This window comes from Hoplias malabaricus, chromosome 3 (assembly GCF_029633855.1).
Source record: "Hoplias malabaricus isolate fHopMal1 chromosome 3, fHopMal1.hap1, whole genome shotgun sequence".
In the NCBI taxonomy this organism is placed as follows: Eukaryota; Metazoa; Chordata; class Actinopteri; order Characiformes; family Erythrinidae; genus Hoplias; species Hoplias malabaricus.
Genome location: NC_089802.1, coordinates 15,240,483 through 15,264,656, shown reverse-complemented (window position 1 = coordinate 15,264,656; position 24,174 = coordinate 15,240,483). Strand labels below are relative to the sequence as shown.

General features: G+C 37.8%; 1 protein-coding gene across 3 annotated transcripts in view; it reads right to left on the bottom strand.

The window, feature by feature from the left end:
- atrnl1b (attractin-like 1b) overlaps window positions 1–24,174 on the bottom strand; it is a 98,730-nt gene that overhangs the window by 25,262 nt on the left and 49,294 nt on the right. For 2 of the 3 annotated variants that reach the window (XM_066664159.1, XM_066664160.1), the window contains exons 24-26: window positions 23,941–24,098; window positions 17,939–18,000; window positions 11,075–11,153 (exon numbers count right to left, since the gene is read on the bottom strand). In XM_066664159.1, coding sequence (XP_066520256.1) covers window positions 11,075–11,153; window positions 17,939–18,000; window positions 23,941–24,098 — 299 coding nt within the window. Of the gene's footprint in view, window positions 1–11,074; window positions 11,154–13,567; window positions 13,770–17,938; window positions 18,001–23,940; window positions 24,099–24,174 lie in introns of those variants that run through there. The other variant, XM_066664161.1, reaches the window with a different exon arrangement.

Genomic DNA, 24,174 nt, shown 5'->3' with positions numbered 1-24,174 from the left:
ATCAACTCTTGATTGACAATATGGCTAAGGGTGTAATTTTGTGACAGGATAAACAGCTGTGTCAAAACGCGACATTGTGCCCCTAACAAATTTGAATGGTGTAGATGGCAGTTATCAACTGGATCCTACTGATGATGCCATATAATCGGTATGTACGTGTTTTAAATAACGACTGCTTCACACAACCCACGTCAGGACTTCCTCCACCAGCACGTCTCACCTACCCTACAGCCGCACCTTTAGCATCAGGTCAGTAGGGAAGGGGAGCAATTGTTTACATACTGATACACATATGAATAACTTGACTTTGATAATGAACACAACACACGGCACTAAGGAATCACCTCAACCACTACTAATTATCAGCATCTAACTGAATTACCATAAAAGTACTGTATTTTTAATTGCCAATCATACATACATCACACACATAACCCTCACAAGCTATTTCTAGGCCACTGGGTCTGTTTATTTTTAAAAATTGTTTTGTCTGGGTTTCGCCTCCTATCCATATGAAAATGCCAGCTTAAGTAACTGAAAACTTATCAAAAACTCTCTTAATGTTAATGTTAATGTTCTTGTGTGGACGAAAGTAAGTGGTTCCTGTCTCCGGCTAAAGCGAAAATGATTTCCAGCTCACTATATCGTGATGTACATGATTCAAATTCAATATATATGCAGTTAGCACTAGATTTCAGATTCCCACATATTAATGTTTGAAAAAATGATGCTATATGCATCATATAATATGCAGATTCAGTAATTTCATGAGTTGTGTAGTGCACTACATTGGGATTATAGAGTGATTTTGAGATTAAACCACAGTGATTCTCTCTTTAAGAGGTACTATATGTCCCAATTGGACTGACATGATAATGCAGGCCTTTTTTCTATTCATCTGGATGGGGATGTTTTTTAAAAAAGGAGAGAGGAAAATGGAATTTAGATTTAGTCTCAGTAATAGGTTGTGCAAAAACAAGGCTAGAATTTTTCATTTTCCCTCATTAAAACTCCAACATATTTTAATAATATCTAACTGTGAAGCTAAAAGCATGAATCAAATTAAACACTGAAGAACTAAATACTAAATGCAACACTTGCTAGCCCGAAAAGGACTGAAGAAAAGGACAAATGTAACAGTTATCTCCACCCACACCAAACAGTTAAATAAAAGTACATAAGAGGTTATGTCCTTCACCCACTGGTTTTCAGCCATACGCTGCCGTCCATGAAAGCATCTCTCCTACGCAAACATAGTTTCCTCAAAGGAATTCCATCTGCTTCACAGTAATTAATCATTCATTATCTTTTTTATTAATCACCACTGGACGAGTGTTAACGCTGATTTCACAGAGACCTTATTCTTAATCAAATTATTAAAGTTATACAGTGTGCAATTCATAGCTTCTCTTAAATGGTACAAGTGGAACAAAGGAGCTCAGCATGAAGTATGTCTTGTGTACTGTAATGTAATGTGTGAATGAGGCTGTAGAGAAGCAACGGCCCTGGGTGAGGCCAAAAGGCTTCAATCACAGGTCACTTGTCCATAACTTGACCAAACACAAGGTGATGTAGGAGTTCAACTGCTGCTGCAGTAATAAATGGCCTGCCAGCAGTACCACTGGTTTAGAGCCAGAAAGAGAAAGAGAGAGAGAGAAAAAGAGTGACCACTAAGGAAATGAATGAGGCCAAGAGAGGAAGGCGTTAATGCTGCCCCTGCTGAGCTGTTCAATACCATCATGATTGTGTGTACTCATCAAACACCGATGACATTTGCACCAACCTAGCCCCTTGCTCAGGGACCAAACCTGTAAAGATTTAAGAGTTTACCAGTAATACCACATCTGAAATTAAGCCTAAGCTTATCGATGGGCTGCCTGCTCTCATTCATTCCTATTGATCAGTGTGTGTGAACGTCTGTGTGTACATGTGTGTGAAAGAGTGAAAGTGAGAATATGAGGAAAGTAAAATTGTGTGTCTGTGTGAAAAACAGCGAGGGCTTTCATTTGTGCTAATAGACACACTTTCAGCAACAGCCTGGCTTTGTTGACAGCCAAAAAGTACCATCTGCAATTTATCCATCTCTCTCCATCACCTCCTATTAGTCATCAGGCCCAATTTCTTTAGCACGTCACATCTCCATAACAATTATTCAGGATAAATCCATTCCATCTCTATCTGATATCTATGCCACAATCTCACCTTAGAAATTCCTTTAGAAATACTACAGGTACATTGAATATATTTAATTACCTTCCCTTGCTTTGAAATAAAATAGACTGAAATAATACGTAAACACAGTTAAAGTTCTGAAATTTGGGTATGAACCCTTTAATCATCCAATATTTTTTGGATCTTTCTGGAGAAAAAATATTTGCAAAGCCGCATAACTTGCAGTGACAGGTTTGCCACCTTTCTCACTTTCTCTCAAACACACTCCACTAGGAAAGGTTGCAATAGCAACACTTTCTGAAATTAGACACAGTAAAAAGTAAATGTGCAGAGAAAGGGAAAAAAAAAAAGAAAAAAAAAAAAAAAGAAAACACTGTAGTTCAGGCAAGGGTAGGGTTCAGGTCAAATCCGTGTTATTTGTTTGTTGAATCACATTTAAAACCTTCCCCGAGGGTAGCAGTGTTTATATAAAAAATAAAAAAATAAAAAATACCTTCACTGATGTGAAATTGAGATTGATCGGCCATCGATTTTTTTCTGAGGGCTTCATGTTAAGCTCTCAAAATGCTCTACAGAATTAGAACTTTGCTGTTACACATTGGACAAGAACTATAAATCCAACAGACATCTTGGCCACAGATAGTGAACTTTATTTAGGTGCTTTGCCCTTTCCAAAAATGACAAAACAAATAGGCCAAAAGCAGAGAAATGTTTTGTCTGTGTTGTGGAAGAAAAAAAAAAAAAAACAGTATAAAGGCAAGCTTATCTAAGTGTGAATGCTAAATGTACAAGAAGCATCAAAACTAGTAGAACATTTTTTCTAAATTAATCTCTTAGCACAAGCTTGATCATCAATCAAAAAAGACAATTCCAATTCTTCAGGTTTACAACATGCTCTGGACAACTGCCTCATGAATCCAAAGCTTAACCAATTAAAAGTTGTCCAACTGCAGGCCACACTGTGAAAGCTACAGCAGCCAAGTTGGACATAGTCCAGAGCATGAAAATGGATGTGCATGGAATGTGGCATCCACACTTGATTAATTTGGTGTGAAAGTGAATTCCAGGATGAATGTAGGCTCTTTGTTAGCCAGAACAAGAGGCTTTAATGCAGTGTTCCTTGGAGAAGATCCCCCTTCTCAATCCAACCATCATATTGCTATCTCACACAGCACAGATGGCTAAAGCATACACCTATTTCATTCAGTAGGACTCATTATCTTAGAGTGGAAATAGAATGGCAAGATTATAGTGAGGCAGTTAAACCCATGGGCTCTCTTCTGGTGGGTCAATGTAATAGTTAATCACTGCTTCTACACATTTCAAATAGCAACTTTACTGTGATAAAATATAACAAAATAAATATTTAAGAAGTTACTATGGGTCACTTTTCTGACTGGAAAATTTGAGAAGTAGTTGTGGGTGTGCTATACATAATTAAACCAATCAGCCAAAACATTAAAAAGTCCCCCGCCCTTTTTTTTTTTTTTAAAGCTCACAGTCCAGATGCACTGCGTATCTCTACAATTAGAGACTGTAGTCCATCTGTTGCTCTGCATATTTAGTCACTCCAATCTGTTCTTCAACTGGTTAGAACCCCCCCAGAGCAATAATAAAAAGCAGGTAATTTTGGGAAATACAGCCTTGTCACTACTGCTGTGACACTGACAATGCACTAACCACCGTGCTTACTCACTGGCTGCTCTACTTATGTCCACATTGTGTGTGCAAAGCCCCATATATTATTGACTGATCCACCCAATCCACGCCTGCACAACACACACTAACACAAAACTACCATGTCAGTGTCACTTTGAAAAACAGTGTGAAAAGGGCCTACCAAAGTATGTAGAGTAAACAGATGTAAGCATGAAAACTCTGCACATTTACACTGTCACATCCCACTGGGATCTGACCACGCTGTAAACAAAAAATAAACAATGACACTGTTTATCTACAGCTCTGGAGCTGGCGCTGAATTCAGCCACAGCAGTACTGGAACAGAGCACCCCTCAACACACATCCACTGATACATGGTTTCCGTATACCTATTTAAAAAAAAAAAACCCACACCAATCGGTTCACTGGAGAGAACTGATTTTCCAAGAATTAGGACTGGAAACAGTTCAAAAACCGAAGTTCTTTGGTAGAAAAGCACAATGTCAGAGGCTGCTTACTTAAGACTGTTGCTTTATTCTCTGAAGCCATTTTGACAGAGGTAAAATCATACAGTCCATTTCACCCACTGTAGAAGAACTGAGACATGGTTTTACATATGTTTTTTCAGAGAATTGAAGCCATTCTGTCTCACGATTAAAGACTTAAATTGTGAGCTGATGATGACCATATTTTGTGCTATAATCTGTTTTGCGGAAATCTGCTCAGACCCTGAAACAGAATGTTTTCTTAAAGAACGTCAGCTGTCAATGACCTAATAGGATTACAATATGGGTCTTGATGGTCATTCAAGAAGTGCTGACTGACAGGAGTGAAGTCAGAGAAGACAGGTCAATCTCTTTGGCTCAGAACTGTATTTGATATTGATCTTGTAATGTTACCATGTCCATAGGTACGACCTGCATTGATCTGTTACACTGCGCTATTCTACAGCACTCCAGTAGCCACCAGGAGTTTGTGTGGACTTGTGCATTAATGAACTGAATGAGTCAACCGCATGAGCCTTGGAGCACAGTTTTAAAACTCAGCAAGAGCATTTGTCATAAATGTTCCCTGGCGAGAATGTGTTGAATGAACTGGATGACATGACTCAGTGTTCAGAGCCCATGGTTAAAGCCATATGCCAGACACTAATTATGAGAGGGAACATTTTTACGAACTGATCAGAGCTTTTTTTTTTTTTTTGGAAACAGGGTTGAAGCACCTCCAGAGCCTTACTCCTATATCTATCTTGTATACATCTTAAGATATTTTCTATACCCTCCTTAAACATTTTCAAAACTGTCTGTGCATAATACACTGAACATACAGCAGTTTACATCAGGATATACAGCTTTGGACAATATTAAGAGTCCAAAACCAGTCTCAGTGGTATCAGTTTACAAAAGCTTTCTACATGTTAATAACTGTTTTTCTCTCTTTTGTTCCAGCACATCTGCACTTAAACTTGTTAATAAAAATTATTTTGACCAAACTGATTCAACCTTTGATGCAGAATCCACAATCTCAAATTATTGAAAGGGATAGAACACAAGGTTCTCTTGGCCTGAGGTTTGCTGATGTCCTTGAGAGTAAAGCCTGTAAGAATGTATGGTCCTATCACAGAGATAGGTTATTGCCCAGAAAACTTTATTCTACCGTTTCATTTTTCAAAGTAGCATCTTCTTGGAAAAAGGAAGCATGCCCTTAGCCCCCTTCTTTTCTCAAAGCTTGGCATCCCAAGGAAAAGAAAGTAAGATCCTATAGTAACATTACTAATACTACATATTGCACATATTAAACAATATTCAAACAGCTAATACATTTTTGTTTCCAAAAATATATATTTCAGATTAAAACTAATTTCCTTTAACTTTCTAACTCTGATATCAGGCTGATTTTTTTTTATTAGCATCATATTTTTATTGAATTCATTGAATCCACTGCCTAGTTGCCAGTGAGTGGGCACAGACTTTAAAAACTCAAGCAGCACTGCTATGTTTGATCCACTTGTAGCAGGGCAACATACATAAACTTCACCACCACCAGGTCAGAGTAACTGCTATGCTGAGGGAGACCTTCCCATTGTATTACAGGGTGAAAGGGGACTAACTAAAGTACGAAGGGTAACACCTATATGGCAAATGGAGCCATAGTGGATTAATTTATGGCTTATATTTGTTTAATTCTGCTGCTACTGTTAGCTGAAAGTTCCTAGCAAATATTTTCTGCCTTTGCCTCTAGGTGTCATGCTGCACTCCCTCGGTTGTCAGGCACATCAAGTGAGGTGATGACACTGGCCTTTCCGCACATCGCAAACAGCCATTTATCTGTAGGCTCATGATGCACTCAGTGCTTTTTCAACTGCAAAAATGCTACTGATTTTAAAGCGTGCCTTCCACATCTACAGCAATGAATCCTACTGGTATGAACATACGCGTTTCAAGTGTAAAGCAGTATGCAAACCAGCCTATGAATTTAATATAACCTACACACATGTGGGTGTGCCATATATGTGACATCTTGTAGTGAAATGTCACTGTCCCTTCTGGCTGTATCAACAAGTCATTCCTCCTGCTCTGTGGTGACATTTAGTGGATATGTCAATATCCAGGCAAGTCCCAGAAACAGATCTGACCCATCTGCTCACAGCACAGACCCCCAACAGCCGGCTCAGACTGATCAGTTTTGCCTACATGTACAGTCTCAATCACCCAAAGCTCCTGAAATCTCTGTACATTACTTCCAGAAACCACACTATTCTAGCTATTCTTACATTACCAACATCCTCATTTAGTAACCATACAAGCATAACTGAATTTAGGGCTAAATAATGCAGATGACAATAATGAGAGTGACACAATTTTCACACATTTCCACTGAATACAGGTGCTTTCTCAGTGCATCCAGAAATAATTCAGCCTAATTCAGGAGCACTTTAATAACACAAATCATAATTAAAGACTGGTAAGTATTTTTTATTACTTTGTTATCTGCCCGTTAGTTCCTCTATGGGTCCTTCAATCTGTCAAGTACAAGACTGTACTCTGAAAGAAGTGAGCACTTCTGAACATTTTCATTTATTTTTACAACCTCTTTTAGATTTCATACATTTAATCTTTTTGATTTCTGCAGGATATGAAACTATAGGGCTAAACAGCAGGAGTCCAGTCTCCTCGATTCCACAAATCAGTAAATACAACAAAAGACAGAGTACTGCCCCTAGCCAAAGATTTCCACGTCTGCCTCTCCTTGGAGAACTAAAGATAAAGCCTTTTAATTGCACATGATTATGGCTTTCCTTTCCTCTGCCTATTATGTAGCTCAAACAAACCAGGCTGTTAAAATGTCAATTTCTAAAAAGGAAAGATTAATATTTGAGCAACAAAGACAACAGATGCTTCATTTACAAAAGGTTGATTGATGGTCTATAGCAGGAAATAATGATCTTCGTCAGAGAGCTATGATTGTTAGTCTGTATGAAATATGATTTCATTAGCATTACAAAATCATCAAAATACACAGGAGGGGGAAAAAAAGAAAACTTTGACACTGACAGGGCAGAAATGGCTCTACAAACCAGTAATCACATTCTTTGTATTAATTTATTGATGCATTTTGCCCTTTATTTTACATGCTAAAACCTTTAGTTAGAAAATACAGCTTGCGTGTATCCTCTCTTATAAAGATGGAATATTTAAGTGTAGATTATGATATGGTGACAGCTTATGTTGCTTTGCATGGAAGATAAGAGTGCCTATGTCTTTGAATGCTTTTCTAAACTTCTTTTTTGAAACCTCCCCTCTTTTACTACTAATGATCTAAACTCCTCATAATTACATCCTGAAAAACGAAATTAACTTCTCATTCAATTTTCAGCCACTGGAAATTAAATAAACCGGCAGTCCATTATTTATGAAATAAAGCAAAAGTGCCCTCACAACTGTATAAAAATGTACAAAAGATTTTCAAGTCAAGCATACTTTACAAGGTTTTTTTTTTATCTTCCTGTATAGCAGAAGGACTTAATATTTTTATTAACAAATACACACTTTCATATAGGCAAAGAGCTAACTCTCCCATCTAAAATCCTGCTACTTCTCAATACAGCAACCTCACACAAATCTCATTGTTACAGATGTGCACTAAATCAGAGACAGGCAAAGGACTGATGCAGCATTACCTCTTCGTAGAGAAGGGCACTGAATTTGAAAATGAGCACAGCAGAAATGGTAAGTATCTGAAACACATGGAGGAATCTCCAAAATAAAATCTGAAATGCCTACATGCATAAATCCAAGTAAATAAAAAAAATTCTACTGAATAAAATTCTCAAAAATGAGAATATAGCAGAGTTAATAGGTAAATAAATGCTACTTTTCCAAATCCTCGACACTGACACTAACAAAATGCTTTGCTTGACAAGACATCCACAGAAATATGAGAATATTTATATGTAAATATATGCAGGGATGTACACAGCACTCACTATGCTAAACCAAACAGATAAACGCACCACAAACGTGCATTCTTCTATTCAATTAAAATCAACTATAACGAATGCAATGTATTATCCTATAACTCTGCAAGCTGCTCAAACGCAATAAAAAGACTCAAAAGAATGTGCTGCTCAAAAATGTCACATAGGAAATGCAAAAACACCAAAAGCAATGTTTAAATCACTATAATGATAGTTTGTGTACAAAGTATAAAAAAAAAAAAACACATGCAAGCAGTTAAACACACTGAGCTGTGTTTGCTGCAGTTTGAAAAAGTAGTAGTAGCTGGCTTCAGGTGATTCGGATGAAGCATGTGTTTGCCCTAACTCACAACCAGGATAGTGGCACTGTGTGTAATTAGGAGAATTAACTAACAAAATTTATTGCATTTATTTCTTTAAAAAGCTTTCAGATTAAAGAATATACACAATATTATAATAATATGTTAGTATGTAAGGAAAGTGTCTAACAAAATCTGTCAGTATTTATACCTATTTTAATTACTCCAAATTCCAAAAATATAATTACTTTATCTAATTTTTTGTGCTAAAGAAATAACCTTGATCAGTTAGAAACTGCATAATAGTGCAGCTTACTTCTCATTATTAATTATGAGCTAGACATACTTTGATAACTCTGACAAACAAAAGCCAGTGAGATTTAAGCTGAGGCTGCACTCAGACTAGACTGCTTATCTGTGCTTTACTGAAACAGCTCCTGATGTTTGTCATGTTTGTTGCTTTCTAGACTTGCACTTTCTGATCTCACAGCCTGAAAAACTTTCATTCCATCAGCAAGGACAAACAGGTTAGAGGATGGGTCTGCAGGCCAAGAGTAAACTGCTGTGGCTGACAACTAAATATCAAGTGCCATGCTAAGAACAAGACAATAAATAACTGCTAGTTACCAAGAGGGAATGAGAGAAAATGAGTCTGCACAGAAACACCACTAGCCTCATTTCTCTAGCACAAACTCCAAAGGCCAAATCACAGGTACGACCTTGACAAATGATTCATGGCAAAATGATGGGCACTTTATTCTGCCACTTTCTTGATCAAAACTAAGACAAACAGAGGGAAGAAAATAAATCTTTGGAAGCAATTATTTTCCTAGAGTGCCTCCCTTAAACTTTTCAATCATTTCAAATTAAAAGATAAAACTTCAGGGCTTTCTTTACCTCTTTTTTTCCCAAGAGGGTGCTGGAGGGCAGAAACAAACAGATGATCTGAATTGGGGAAGTGGAGTGTTGAAGCGAGTGGAATGCTAATAGCTGAAGCCCATCTGCCCACATTAGGCCTTATTGGCTTTAATTCTTTAGATGAATATGGTTCTGGATCACTGCAGTCATCGCTCATGTTTATTTTCATATGTCAATTAGCAGGGGAGCAAAAGAGATCAACCTCTCTGATTACCAATGTCAGCTCCATCCTACCAAACGGACAAACAGCATGCAGGATATGATACAGTTATTAGCAAACTGGAGATCATGACATTGACTATTGCAGCTGTAATTTACATTAGCGGAGCTTGTGGCTTGAGAACACGGTGCATTTGTTTGTCCCTGAAGGCCTCTTAGACCTGGATCCCTCACTGAAGCCACCTTTATCACACTGAGTAAAATGTTCCTGACGACAAAAAGCCAATGACACATTAGAGTTCTATTTTCTGATGCAAAAAACAAGGGAAGCTGCTGTTATCTCTATTCAGTCAACTCTGCTTTCAAAACTACTGTCAAAACTAATTGGTTCATAAGGACCCCTTAATTAGAAAGATGAGCACTGGATGTTTTTCCTGCATAAAGCACTGTAATTATGTTGTTGACACAGTTTTTTAATTGTATACCCACATTTCCTATCAAAAGTTTATGGTGAGGACAACCATGTTTTATTTCAAGGGATGTCCTGAATCAAGTTACATCCCGGCCAATCCCAGGACATTTTAAATGGACTGGGTAGAGGTCATATTATCCTATATTCGCTTGCTACGTTTCACACCTGTGTGACGTCATTTCTGGGTCAAGTCTTTGGTGCAGTGTCATACAGAGACCGAGACCGAGACAGAGAGTGTCTGCCTCTCATGGTCAGTCCCAGCGTACTGACGAGTTCTGCTATCTGCGATTCTCTTCTATAAAAACTAAAGTTTATCATCATCATCATCATCATCATCATTTATTTGTTTATTTATTTATTTATTTTTAAATAGCTCAGTAAATCTAGCAGTAAAATCACTACGTTGGCAATACTGAGTAGCGGTGGACCCGGATGTGACATTTCACAAGATTGATATGTCATGACTTAAAAGACTATACATGCTGCTAATTTCTGGTTTACTATTTATGGATAAATATTACATAGGCTCCATAAATGGATATAATTCACAATGTGCAACAGAGATTTTTAGTACATTATAAATTGGTTATTTTGCCTAAATCATCCCCAAAATTAATTTTACAGTATTGTAAACGGACAAAATTACATCAGCCAATCAAAAGTCAACATTAAAAAACAATGAAGTCCAAAACAGTGTGTCAAACTATGCAGAAAATGAAACAACATTTTACAACAGCAAGGAGGTCTATCCTAAACTGTGTGACTGTTAAATATAATTATCAACTGTATTGATTAGAGAGTAGACTGGGGCAAAAGGTAACCAGAATATCCCTAGCTGTTACCTTGGCTAATATAGTTTGAGAAAGAGTTAATTAAGTTCATTATAAACAGAGGGGGGGATGTACAATGGTAACTTACCTCTCGCCGTCTTGATGCCCAACAGGTCTGTTTTATCTTCCACACCACTGCAGCAACCAGCAAGAGAGACAGAAAGCAGCTGTAGGAGAAATAGGTGGGGGGGGGGGAGAAAGGGTTTATTCTTCAGACATATACTGTGTGTTTATTGTCTCATCACCTTCATCAAAACAAAACCCAGTTTGAACTTAAACTAGACTTTTAAATAAGAGGCAAGGCACTTAAAACACACTGCTTTCTGCCAGGTGACTCTAGTAAACACGTGTTAGTGTTTTCCCTGAGAGTCTCTGTGTGAATAAACTTTCTCTCTGCATGTGCTTTTGACTACTACTCTCTGGAAGGATTCTGAAGAATGTAGCAAGGTAACACTTCTATGAGTAAAATATATCGATGATACAACACTGACAGTTATCATACTGGTGGATCTGTGAAATGAAGAGAGAATGGACAACATACTTGTTAATTAAAAAGGGTCAAAGTATGCAGCTTATTTGCATTCACACAGCAAGCTTATCAGTATTCATCAGACAATGATGATGGGTTTTAGGACTGCACTTTACCACCACAAAGAGAGGGCCATGGTGCACGGCAGAAATAAATATTCACGTGTACTCAATCCGCATATTGGGAAGGATTCATCAAATGTAAAAGACCTTACATCAAACGGGAACAACTGCCAGACGATCCTCTATATGATCACTCTGCATGCGCCATTATTATTTTAATTACGAAGTGTGCCATTTCTGCTGGCATTTAAACTGAGTTTCGCTGGGAGGGACAGGGTGTTTAACGAAAAACAAATAGGTCTACAGCAGTTGCAATGTGCAGGATTCTTCAAAGTGCAGTCACAAATAAAGGGTTTCATACTTAATATAATTTTGCCCCTTCGCCCTAACATCTGTCATACAGCTGAGGAATTCTTCCTGCAATGCTGCAGCAATTCTTCTCAGAGTGAAATACCTCAGAGTGAAAATACTGAGATTAGACAGTGCCTGCTGACAGCTCCAATAAACGCAATGATCAATAGTTCCCCAAACATTTTCAGTGTGTCACGTCAAACAAACACAATGTGTTAATCACCTTCAGTTTTGAAAAAATAATAAATAAAGGGCTTCCCAGAAACTACATGTAAGAACAGTGGGGGAAAAAAGGCAATCTATAAATTAGAGATGCATGAATACCAATACTGGTATCAGGTATTTACCCGATACCATGTTCATTTACTCAATCGCAAATGAGGCTCCGGTACCAACATCTGATACCTTGTGCCTAGTGCACACGTTGCCGCACTAATGAGCAGACAATTCAAAATGTCGGCAAACTGGAATTATTTCACAATCTGTGACGACAACCCAAGCAAAGTGGACTGCAGGGAGAACCTGAGAGCAGTGAATATGCCTCAGTGTCCTCGAACAAAGTGAATTTTGACCGTCCTCAAACAAGTGGGGTTTTCTTCACTCCAAGTGTATTTTCCTCCCAAGAACTGTTTTCCCGATTGCGAGAGCACTGTTCATTGCCCGACTTGTTTTTTCCTATTTATATTCTACACTCGTGAATTTTGAATTGGATCTGACACCATAGATCAGGCTGCTACTCTTAAATTTACACTGCTATTAGATAAACACTCCTGACTGCGGAACCTCCCAGTCGTTATCATATAATGTAAATGGTCTTCCCAAAAATGCACAGCTCTGTACATATCAAAGGCTTGTTGCATCTAATGTTTCTAATTTATAGATAGATACTTTATTGATCCCAGAGGGAAATTCTAATTATTGGTGGTGTAATGGTATGTGGGGAAAATGAGAAATAAATGGGTAGTTCCAGAAATTAACAATAAAGATTTTAATTTAAAAAAATATTTAATTAATAACCACACTATGCTCCTGGTTGCTTAATTCTAAGTAAGTATCGGTATCGGCAAGTACAAAATACATATACTTGTACTCTTCCTCATTTGGGGGAAAAAAAGATGATATTTATGCATCCCTACTATAAACAGATGCACAGATAGCGTAAATGTTAAACTTGGTAAATCAAAAATGTACGGCTACATGATTTCAACACAGCAAATAAATGCTAAGTGCATAAATGCAGAAGGCATTTCCATAAGGAGCATGTTTTTAATTTCCTTGAAAGCCATGCCTGTGATGACAATAAACCAATTGGGGCAAAAAAGTCAAAAAGCATTGCCAAGTGCAAACTCATTATTATTTGAAATGACCCAACAGTAAGCTTGCACATACACAAAGACACCTGAAACGGCATGAATTTTTGTGTGCCCAAGATCAAGCAAAGCAATCTACGGGTCTCGGTCAAGAGTCAAGCCAGGTGATGCACTTCAAAAAGCAACTCCTCAAAAGCATGCCAACGGTGAACTCAAGAACTGCAGGCAAATTGGTTTTCAGCATCTGTATTTGTGGAGATATGTGAGCATTCGTAAACATCTCAGAGTGAAATTAATTCACAGTTCACACAGGGAAAAAAAGCTGAATGATGAAATCCCTTTAATGCTTTCAAACGCACGCCATCTTGGGCTCGTTTGAAGATAATGCCGAACTGGAGACGAAGGGGGAAGAGAGAAAACTTGAATGGCTCGATTAAGTAGCAGTGCGAGAGAAATCCCTCTTCAGATCTGTCTCTTTCATCCCCAGCGTTTCAGACAGTAAACAGGATTTAATCCCCTCCACAGTTCCACCTGGAATCAGAATTAATAAGAGAAATAAAGCAATTAAAAGGTTCTCTCCTCTCTTGCTGGAGCGGATGAGGAGATTCAAGTAAATATGTTGGGGGGAATCAAGGAAATTAAGCAGGGGGAAAGGGTCCATAGGCGAGCACAAAGCCAGGGAGAATGTGATTTAGCTGGAATGAGCTTGGGGACATATTAACAGAGGATGACTATTTGCAGACTATTAACCTGTGACAAAAGGTGCAAGTAAAACCTGGCTGCATTTAGGTAAACAGTGTGGAAACAGAGTCCTATGTGAAGTTCATGTGAAGAATCATTTATAATTAAAAAAAAAAAATAAAAATAAAAAACACAGCTACTCATTCCCAGGACTCTCAAATGCAGCCCCCACCCATCAATCACAAGTGCTCCAGTGCAGGATCCAAGCCTCAAACCGCAATCTTGGAAAGAAGGGAAGCAGCAATGGCTGGAGTAAAGTCAAGCGTTATTCTGCTAATTAGCAGCAATTAGGCAGATAATGCTCTTCACTAAAACTATTTCTTCACTCACTTTCACTTTCAGAGCTCTAAGGCTAAAAGAGAAGCTTAATGGAGAAGGAACATAGTGTGTCTTCCTCCAGTGTCAGTTTTGTACTGAATATTAAAAATCATCTGGCAATAGAACGTAAATTCTACCAAAAGGCCTAAATCTGATGTATCAAAACACATCTTCTACTGTATCATTAGAAAGTAGCAAAGGACTGGCATCACCATATTAAAAAGGGGGAAAGGAAAACTCAAAACTACTACCATTGCAATGTTTATATGATGTCACAATATTAAACAAACAAGTTACAATCCGGAAGATCCAAACATCCTCAGAAGCCCAGAAAACTGGTTTATGTAGGAGTGCAAGCTCACACTTCTTCATTGGTACTGTTGTTGAGTGTCTGGCACAGTGTGCAGTGGATCTCTGTGACCACGACCATAAATAAGATTTTAATTGAGCTTTTGCAACAAAGCTCCATATATCAGCCACTTCCATTTTTAGCAGCACTGCTTGCTTGTTCAGTTTTAGAAGTGGAGATAACCAGAAGATATGCTGTAGTAACTGTAAATAGAAGGCATCCAACAATGTAATTTCAGGCTTAAGAGGTAGTTATAAACAATTTCGCGTACATGGCTCTTCACTGCAAGGTTTCAGTTGTTTTTACTGTTAACTGAGGCAGTTATGTTACTAGGAATAAAATATTTTAAATGTACCAAGATATGATTAGGCATGAAAAAAGTCTCACACACATTCTTTCATTGTTTCATGTCCTGAATCTGCCTTCTCTCAGGTCTAACAGCTGGCTGTATATCTCATTACAGATTTACAGGCAAGGTAAAATTATTATTTCCAAGTATTGTCCTGGCATTCTTACTCGACTAGTCTCTTCTTGGCTCCATCTTTCCACCCAGCTCATAAAAGGCCAAAGACCAGAAGATGAATAGAGACTAGGCTAAGCCCTGAGTCTGTCACTACAGTCTCCAGTCAAACCCTTCATCACTTCTAGATTGTGAGTCATGGGAGCAGGACCACACTACAAATATCATTTACTGAGTCATTTTAGGCTCATGGTTAAAGCAGTGGGGTGGCGATATCTTTGGACTGATGTCCTAGCTTTTACTCATCACATATGAGAGTTTCTGAGGTAATGGATATACCCAAACACATTCGGTAAATGGCAGGGAGGATGATATAAAGAGATGCAGACCAGCGTTTCTTAAAAAGAGACTGCAGCACACCTTTAAAAAACCTGTTTACTCTGTCAGGAAAAGTGCTCTTGTTGAACTCTGAGGCCCTAATAGCACAAGCCAGATGACAAACACAGCAAATGGATTTCAGACACTGAACCAAACGCATTAACTTGCAGAAATGACAAAGTGACTGTTAAAAAGCCATTCAGGCAGGAAAAATTGAGTTTGCTTTCACTTCTGTTGAACACTGGGTAATTTCAGGTTACACAATGCATGATTCTTAATTAATGGCAAATTTCCATTGCCAATGTTTTAATGCAGCATTTTGCTGAGAAGGTAGTAACTAGATTTGATACTTTCAACGGGCACCTACCAAACAGACATCTGGTCATCTGCCAGGACGCAAAATAAAATAAAAAAAATCTTTTGAGAGGATGTGGGCAGCAGATATGTATTTCCACACTGCCATTTATTTCTGCTCATGCTGTGGCTGTATTGACCTGAAGGGATGATGAATGCGGAGATCAGGTGCGGAGAGTGAACAGAGAGCGATGTTTGACAGAAGCTAAGATAAAACCGCTTGCTCATCACTACTGATGTTTTCTTTTCTCTGCTAATATTATCTTGTGTGTTGGGGAGATGTCCAAGTGAAGGGCATCTGTGTGGAGAGTTACTGCATTTGTGACCATCTTTCTGTCTGCAAAAGCACATTGTTTCACAAATAACGTGCAAAACACAGCAGATGGACGCTGAAACACTGCTCTTAGCCAAGTGTTTTCTACACAGCCAGGCTGCAGTCAGATTTCACTCATACTAAAATTATATCAGAGCAGGCCATTAATGTGGAACCCCTGAAAGCTGATTTTTGTAACTAGCTGAAAGCCAAATGCTGCAAGCATACTCTGGAAATTGGCACCTTATATTGTATATGAACAAGGGGTCATCTGTAAACAAACATTTTTGGTTTGGTTATTTTGGCCTTGCCTGCCTTGAGAAATTACGTCTGAAAACATGATGCAAATAACGCTTACTGCATTTCATGTTTTGCCTTGTGATGGTATGACGTAGTGATGGTGACTTTGGTTAAGATGACAAAACAGGGGTATATATCACAGCATCAATACAATTATTTTTCTGAAATTCCCTGTCTTCACACATGTCATCATTATGTCATCACACATGGCCCTTGAATCAAGCTTTTCCTCCAGATGTACTTGAACTCCCTGTGACATTTATTCATCCAAAGGGATTCTTTACAGCCTGACTATGACCTGTTCACTTTCAAAATGGGTCTAGTCCGTTTCCAAACATTTAATCAAATGTAATGAGCATAAAGTGTAAATGAATATAAGCATCAATAGCTCTGAAATGAACACATTTAGCTGACAGACCCTCTTAGCAATGAAAGCAAGTAGTATCCATTAAGTAAGACTAAAACAAGCGTGACCTAGTGGTAATGTTAAAATGACCACATTAAAAGTTGACTTAATGTAAGATATAATCCTGACATTACATATTATATATATTTTCTCTTGTAAAACATCAACAAACTGCAAATACATTATAAAAAATATAAATAGTGGGGATGCTGTGCAAAATGTAAACAACATGCAGCAATAGGCAACTCAGACAAAATAGTATAAAGACAATATTTTAAGTGTCAAAACTTAGAAGGGTTTTTTGTTTCTTTGGAAATTACTTGCTTCCTGATCATATCAGCAATTTATTTTTTAAACTGCTGTTTTTTTTGTTTTTTTTTAACATTTTAAGATATGAGTGCAAGAGAGCATCACTATGGAGTTGGAGATGCTGCCACTGTTGTTCACACTGAACACTGGGGATTACAATTGGGCATTGCAGTTTTAGCTTCATGTTCACATGATGTTATGTTCAGGTGATTGCTACTTCTACTACAAACTAATGAGTGTATGAGAATATACATTTTACACAACTCTAACTTTGTAAGCTACAGGTACACACATAGCAATGACATTTCTTTTATTCACTTCCCACTGCTTGTCATGTTTATAACCAGCTAATTTAAAAACTTTTGACTACTAATGAGCAGTGTACAACCTTCTTTACCAACAACAGGAAAAATCAGTGATGGCTTTTTTCCACATAAACTTCATAAAACACATAATATGATAAAATAAAATAATTCTTTAAACCATTCACACGTTTAAAGAATGTTAGCAAATATAGGCTGCACAGTCCTCCACTAAAAGCAGCAACATAGACTTGAGAACATCAGTCACAAGGCCCTGCCTAATATTTATTTACCAGCTCACTAATGAGTGCACAAGTTATATTACATATCAAGAAACTGGGTAAATAGCTTAATGTAGGTCATTGATAATACATTTCATATTGATTTAACCAACCAACAGACCTTTTAAGACAGGTCTTGCCTCATCACTGATACAGTGAATGGATGTTAGACTGTAGCAATGGACTCACCTGAAAAACGTCACAAAGAACTGCACCAGGTCCATGATACTGTTATGTTGAGAAAAGGCAATCTGTGAGGGAACAGACAAAGAAAGATAGAATAAGGCAGGAGATCAAGAGTCAAAAAAATTGTTTGGTTATATACATAAACATGGAAAATATTTTTGCCACTAACTATGGTCCAGAGCCACAAGAGTGTGAAATAACTGCCTTTAAGACACCAACAGGACCTGCTTCCTTATTCTTCCCCACAGCTGTGTAATTGCAATATTGCAGTCGTTAAGGCCACTTACAGACACACAACCTGATATTTCTCAGGTATATTACCTATACATTGGAAATATTTCCTGTGGGCTTGTGGTCTACTGTCTCACTGCTCTACAAAGATCTGATAAAGAAAGAGTTACACTACAACATAAAAGCTCACAATTCTGCTGGTTTTAATGGACTGGAATGTGTCTGCTCGTGGCTGGAGGGCAGCTTTAAATGACTGATGGCCTGGATTAGATTTCCATTGAGTGCAAGAGTGAAGAAGAAAATCCAAATCCCACATATTATCCGCAGGTTAAGTGTGGCAGTAATTTCTAGGTCTCCGCAATGTTATTCATGAGTCAGCTAGACGTGATGAAATCCTTCACTGGCTGAAATGATTCCTTCAGACGCTGTAGATGTTTTAGAGCAGCATAACACAAGTGGAACAACAAGCGTCGCAGAGCCATTAATTCAGCATTGGCTCACTTAAAAAGAGTCTGGCAAGTATAGTGTCACAATGTGCACTGTCACAGCATCCCGAGAGGCAGGCCACTGAATTGCCTGGGTAAATACCCAGCAAAAATAAATAGATTAATGTTCCAAAATGTAAGCGTCTGTAAGTCACCCCGAAATAGAGGATGAATAATGCAACAATAGTGCTGTGGGCAGACCCTCTGAAGAGACCATTCATTTCATTAGGTGTTTGGCTCCGTCACAGGAGCTGAGCTGAGGCAGATCTAGTGGGAGTGCTAAAGAAAGTTTTAACACTCCATTAGGGCTGAACCATCTCCACAGCAAACACCCTTCAGCAAGAGTCTGAGCTTGAAAAGAGTAGCTATATTCCAGACCCCTGCCTACTCCATTAGGGCACAGCTCCCAGGGAGACTATGTTGTGGTGGATGTGAAGGGATATTAGAAAGCCTGCACAGTTACAGTTGTGCAATAACTCTACTTCTCCATGAAAGGTCATTCAGAGATGCCTCTGCGGAAAAGACCAACTGACCGCAGTCATACAATGTGCTGTAAGTTCTGAAAGAGTTAGGGATGATTTTTACACCTGCAGCACGTACATACACAACACGCTTCTCAAGAACAGTTCATCTGTATGTTTGAACTTCAGAGGTTCAAATGAGGGCATAATACAGGGGGGTAACGAAGGATTTTTTAAGACATATTGGAGAGTATTCATTGTAAATATATGCCATAAAGCTAGAGCTGTGCGATATGGCCAAAAACGTCACCACGTTAATTTTTTCTGTTACCATCTCTAGCATTTAAAGCAGTAGAGAAAGTAAAAACTATACATTGGAAAACTACAAGGCTTGTTGGAATAAATATCTAAATTGCTTGTTGCCAGTGGAAGTAGTCTGATCACACGGCACACTTCAGGTGCATATACACATACTATTATTGTAATGAACAAACAGATCAAATGCACAAAAAAAAGAGAAAGCGAGGGACCATAACATCAAAATTGTTTATTGCCCAGTGCAAGACTATGCTCAGAAAAATTATCCACAACTTAATAATTGTGTCTAACCATGATACAACAGCAATCTATTTAGCATAAAATCAGTAATGGTATTTAAAATAATTCTGCCTTTAGCTTTCATGTCAAATTAAACGCAATTTGTATATAAACCAGTAAAGTCTTCAGAAAAAATACAAAATGTATGCAACCCACTAGTGTTTTTCTATTTAAACTAAGCTGTTAAATCAGTCATGAGGACAATGCCAGCCTTCTTAAGAGAGACCTAAAACAACTAAACATTATGTAATGCTTAGTGGAGATTTTTAAATGAAAATGTTTAAGATTAATGTTTCAAACCATGCAGCCTGCAGTAAAGTGTGTCCAAATATTTCACTCGCAGTACGGGAGGGGGACAGTGGGAGACCATCAGATTAGTGTTCCGCCTTCATTAAAGGGTCTGTCTGTAAACCTAAGGCTAAAGGCTCATTATAAAAGCCGGATGATCTGTCCATGTCCGTGAGCATCAGTCCTTTCTCTGCTGTCCTCAGTGCAAGGTCTCAGTTGTTCTGAAGCTAAGCCCTGAAAAACGTAAGACTATCTCACTGTATTCCTATTCAAAGTAGACTATGTGCAATAGGACGCCTTGAGGCGAGGCAGAAAACATATTTATTTTTTATGTTACTCATTAAATGGAACAATAAGCAGGACCTTTCCCAAGACTTCTCACAAAAATTCATGATTCATTCACTTTGGCAAGGGCATAAAAATGCATTCTGAGCTAGAATACACACAGGGACGGCTGGAAGAACTGTCAAAAACATGATCAGTTTTTGTGACATTTCACACAGTAAAATACTTTTTTTTTTATTTTTTCCCCCCAAACGAGTTCTGGAATTACCATATGTTTTTTTTTTCTTTGTTGGTTTGTTTTATTTTTTTCATTTATATATATATTTTTAAGAGATTTAGCATTACAAAATACTGGGCACAAAAAAAAAAAATAAGTAAAGCTATCAAACAGAAAATACAAAATACTCTCAAAACCGAAGCAACTACAGGTGGCAGATATTGAGAGCATAAACATTAGCACAGCGGCTGACCTCATCTGAGCAAAATGGGGGTTGGTGAGCGGTAAGCATTTGCTACAGTCTGCTCACTGCAGTGCAGTAAATGCTTTGTAAGATTGGGTTTCCCGCACAGCCTGAGCACTCTGCCTCTCTAGATTCCATTTCACATATTTTCTGAGGGGTCAGGTTTTCATACATAAACGCCTGCGCTTGTATTTGCAATCTCAATTTCCCCCGTCAACTAATAAATGCTGATCGGACACTCTGATCATAAACACAAGCGCAAAACAAGCTCATAGTGTTATAGAGGCCATATGATTTAACGATGCTCTTTTCCTCCACTGTAAATAAGCACCTCTGCTTTAGGAAAATCTAATAGAAAACTATTACTGGTTGAATGCAACTCAGCAGAAATGGAGGGCTGTAAATAAATTAACCTTATCTAAGACTCATCTCGCATGTGATAAACGCAAGGAAACGAATACTGATCAATATTAGCCACTTTTTCATTAGTGGAGAGTGTCTCAGCCAATTTAATAGACAGCAAATGTCACTAAGCTTAATAGGACACACCTTATTAGCAGTAATAACCATGTGCAAGGTTATTAAGAAGTGTAAAGTAGTTACCTTCATAAAGTGTAGAAGAGAGGTTTATTTCAAGTGGGGGCACCACTAACAGCCTGAACATTTTTTGTCTAAGCTTGACTCAACCTACAGCAGAAAGTTCTGATATCATTCATTTATCACAGAAAAATTAAATAGCATAACATTAATGAGGGTAGGAACGAAGAATAATTGGAAAATATTTTAAAATGGGCAAAAGTATGAAGCAGAGGGTGACTATCATGAAATTTGAATCCCACACAAGCCTGATAACATCGAAACCTAACATGAGGAGTCAGTCCTGTTGAGTTCTGACAACTATGTCAAGCTCTAGGAAAACTACTAACTAGGTTACATCCTATTATTCAGTTATATTAAAAAACTAATTAAAAAAAAGGGGATGTGACCCAAGGTATTATTACGCAAGAGCTACTTGAAATGTTCTTTGTCTCTTGGCATAATCAATATAATTACACTAGAGGAAAAAAAATTGTGTTTGTCTAATTCAAATAGGTGAATGTGTCAGATTTTTTATTTAAGATTGTTTAAAGTTACTGACAAATTATGAGATTATTGTTCACAAAGCTTAAATCATATGTATGGTTTTTCACAGTAGTTTGTGGAAGTCAAGACTTTGCTATATCCAAAAAGAACCCATTAATGTATAGCAACCTACTGATCTCGTTAGCTACTTAATATGTAGTAAAAAAAATAATTACTGTTACACTCATTTGTCATTTCATCAGCTTCACTGACCATATAAGTGCACTGTACTTCTTCAATTAACCAACTAATAATTAAAGTAACTCAGCTTACTGCAATCCGAGTTTTTTTCTACACCCTAGAATTCCTCAACCTAACCTGAAAATGATACCCTGGGTTAGTGTCTGTATGTCAAAACAAGCTTGACTGATGCGCCATCACTGAAGTGCGATGATTTTAAGGCCAGAGTGACAAAAGGTGAGTTCACAACGCCTGATCAAATCATGCGTCCACATGGCCAAGTCCCTACCATCCTCCCATAGAGCTCAACCCCCACAGGCCCCACTGCCACCTAGCAGTGATGTCAGCTAGCCCTGGGCGTCACACTCAGCACAACATAGGCAGGACACCGAGCTATGTAGCGAGGGGGGAGTCAGAATGGATGAGGCTCTAAGTGTGGTCACTCCCCTCAGGGCTCAGCACTGGACAGAACACACAGTCTTCTGCTGAAGTCCATGTGCTCAAATAACGCTACAGTGCTTTCTGTTATTTACGTCACAGTTAGAGAAGGACCTCAAAATGTGTGCTGCATTTTCTGAATAAGGACAAATTCCCAAGTGCATTCTTGTGACTTAGAGAGAGAAATCCATTTTGAATGACAAGAAAATATCAGAGAATTAGCTGCGAGTCCCACTTATTGATGCCAAGATCTTTTTTCATTCTTCTAAAACTAAACCAACATCAAACACTGATGAAGACTTCAAACTCAATTTCCTATATGTGCATTTGCCTGTGTATGCCTGAAGGCAATCAAGACAGTAAGCATATTTCATAAAGAGTAATGTACATCAGCCTAAATTTAAATTTAATGTTTCCTAGCAATCCCATCCGTCTTTAAACATCACCCTGGGATTGTTATTATGTAGCAGTCATCTAGGCTTCTGGGGATGTAAAACACATTCACATCAGGGCTGATCTAATTTTATGGATCATAAGACTAAGGAATGAACACTTAAACCTGTCCCATCATACACCTAAACAACTGATGTCTACATTACAACGTACAAAGCCATGGATCTTCTTAAGAGTGTCTCTAGTCTAGAAGCATTTTAAAAATGAAGTGATCAATACAAGTCCAACTTAACTGCTGAGTGATCAAGGAATTCCATTTCTATTTTTATCAAATCTATTTGAGTTTGCATCTAAAAACTCAGCATGCTGACTCAATAATAATAATTGAAAAAAATGTCAGCAGTAAACTGTGAATTTTGTTTTTAAGGAATCACAGATGAATGTATGGAATTCATTCTTAAAAACATAATTTTAAAATACAGAACTGTGATCAATTTCTGCATAATTCATAATAAGTACCCTTTAGGATCTTCGGTGACTTAAAAAACACTGGGGTGACGCATTTACACGCATTGGTTATGCAACAAGCATGCAAATCACTTTGCTGTTTATTTTAAAAAGCAGTAGAGTGGGCTATGCTACATTATCAAACAGCATGACAAAGTGACAGCCTAAATAAATACCAAAACTCTCAAAGAAGCAGAAACATGACTAACATATTGTCAGGCAACCATAGCTGACAACCCCAAAAACTATGATGAATCAGATGATCAGTTATTCTGTAAGATGTGTAAGCTACCACTGTATTACACTTACATTCTGTGAGCTCAGATGACAGTGAGAATAACTTTAGTAAGCAAAAAGCTCTCTTCACCTGCCAGAGTTTAAATAACATTCATTATTTAACTATAGGAGATTTCTGGAATTTGAAACTTCTGAGAGGGTAATTATAAATCCTATAATAAAGTGTGTTCTAATGAAGGGTACAGTGTAAATATTTAAGCAAGTGCAACTTAAAATGAGTACAAAAATAAAAACAAAACCAATGCATGTGGGGCTTGTACCTGTATTTTGATTGGCCATGAAAAGTTGCTGACATAGACATAGAAGGTGATATTGGGATTGCTCCGGAAGCTGAACTTCTCACAGGAGAAACTGTCCCTGTGTTCTTTAATGTTGGTCTTGGACACAATGGGAACTTCTTCTCCAGAGATGGTACCAGCTGTTAGGAAGATGGTTGAGATATAAGTGAGAGTTTGACCAGATTTTACACAGAAAATGCTTTATTACTATGATAA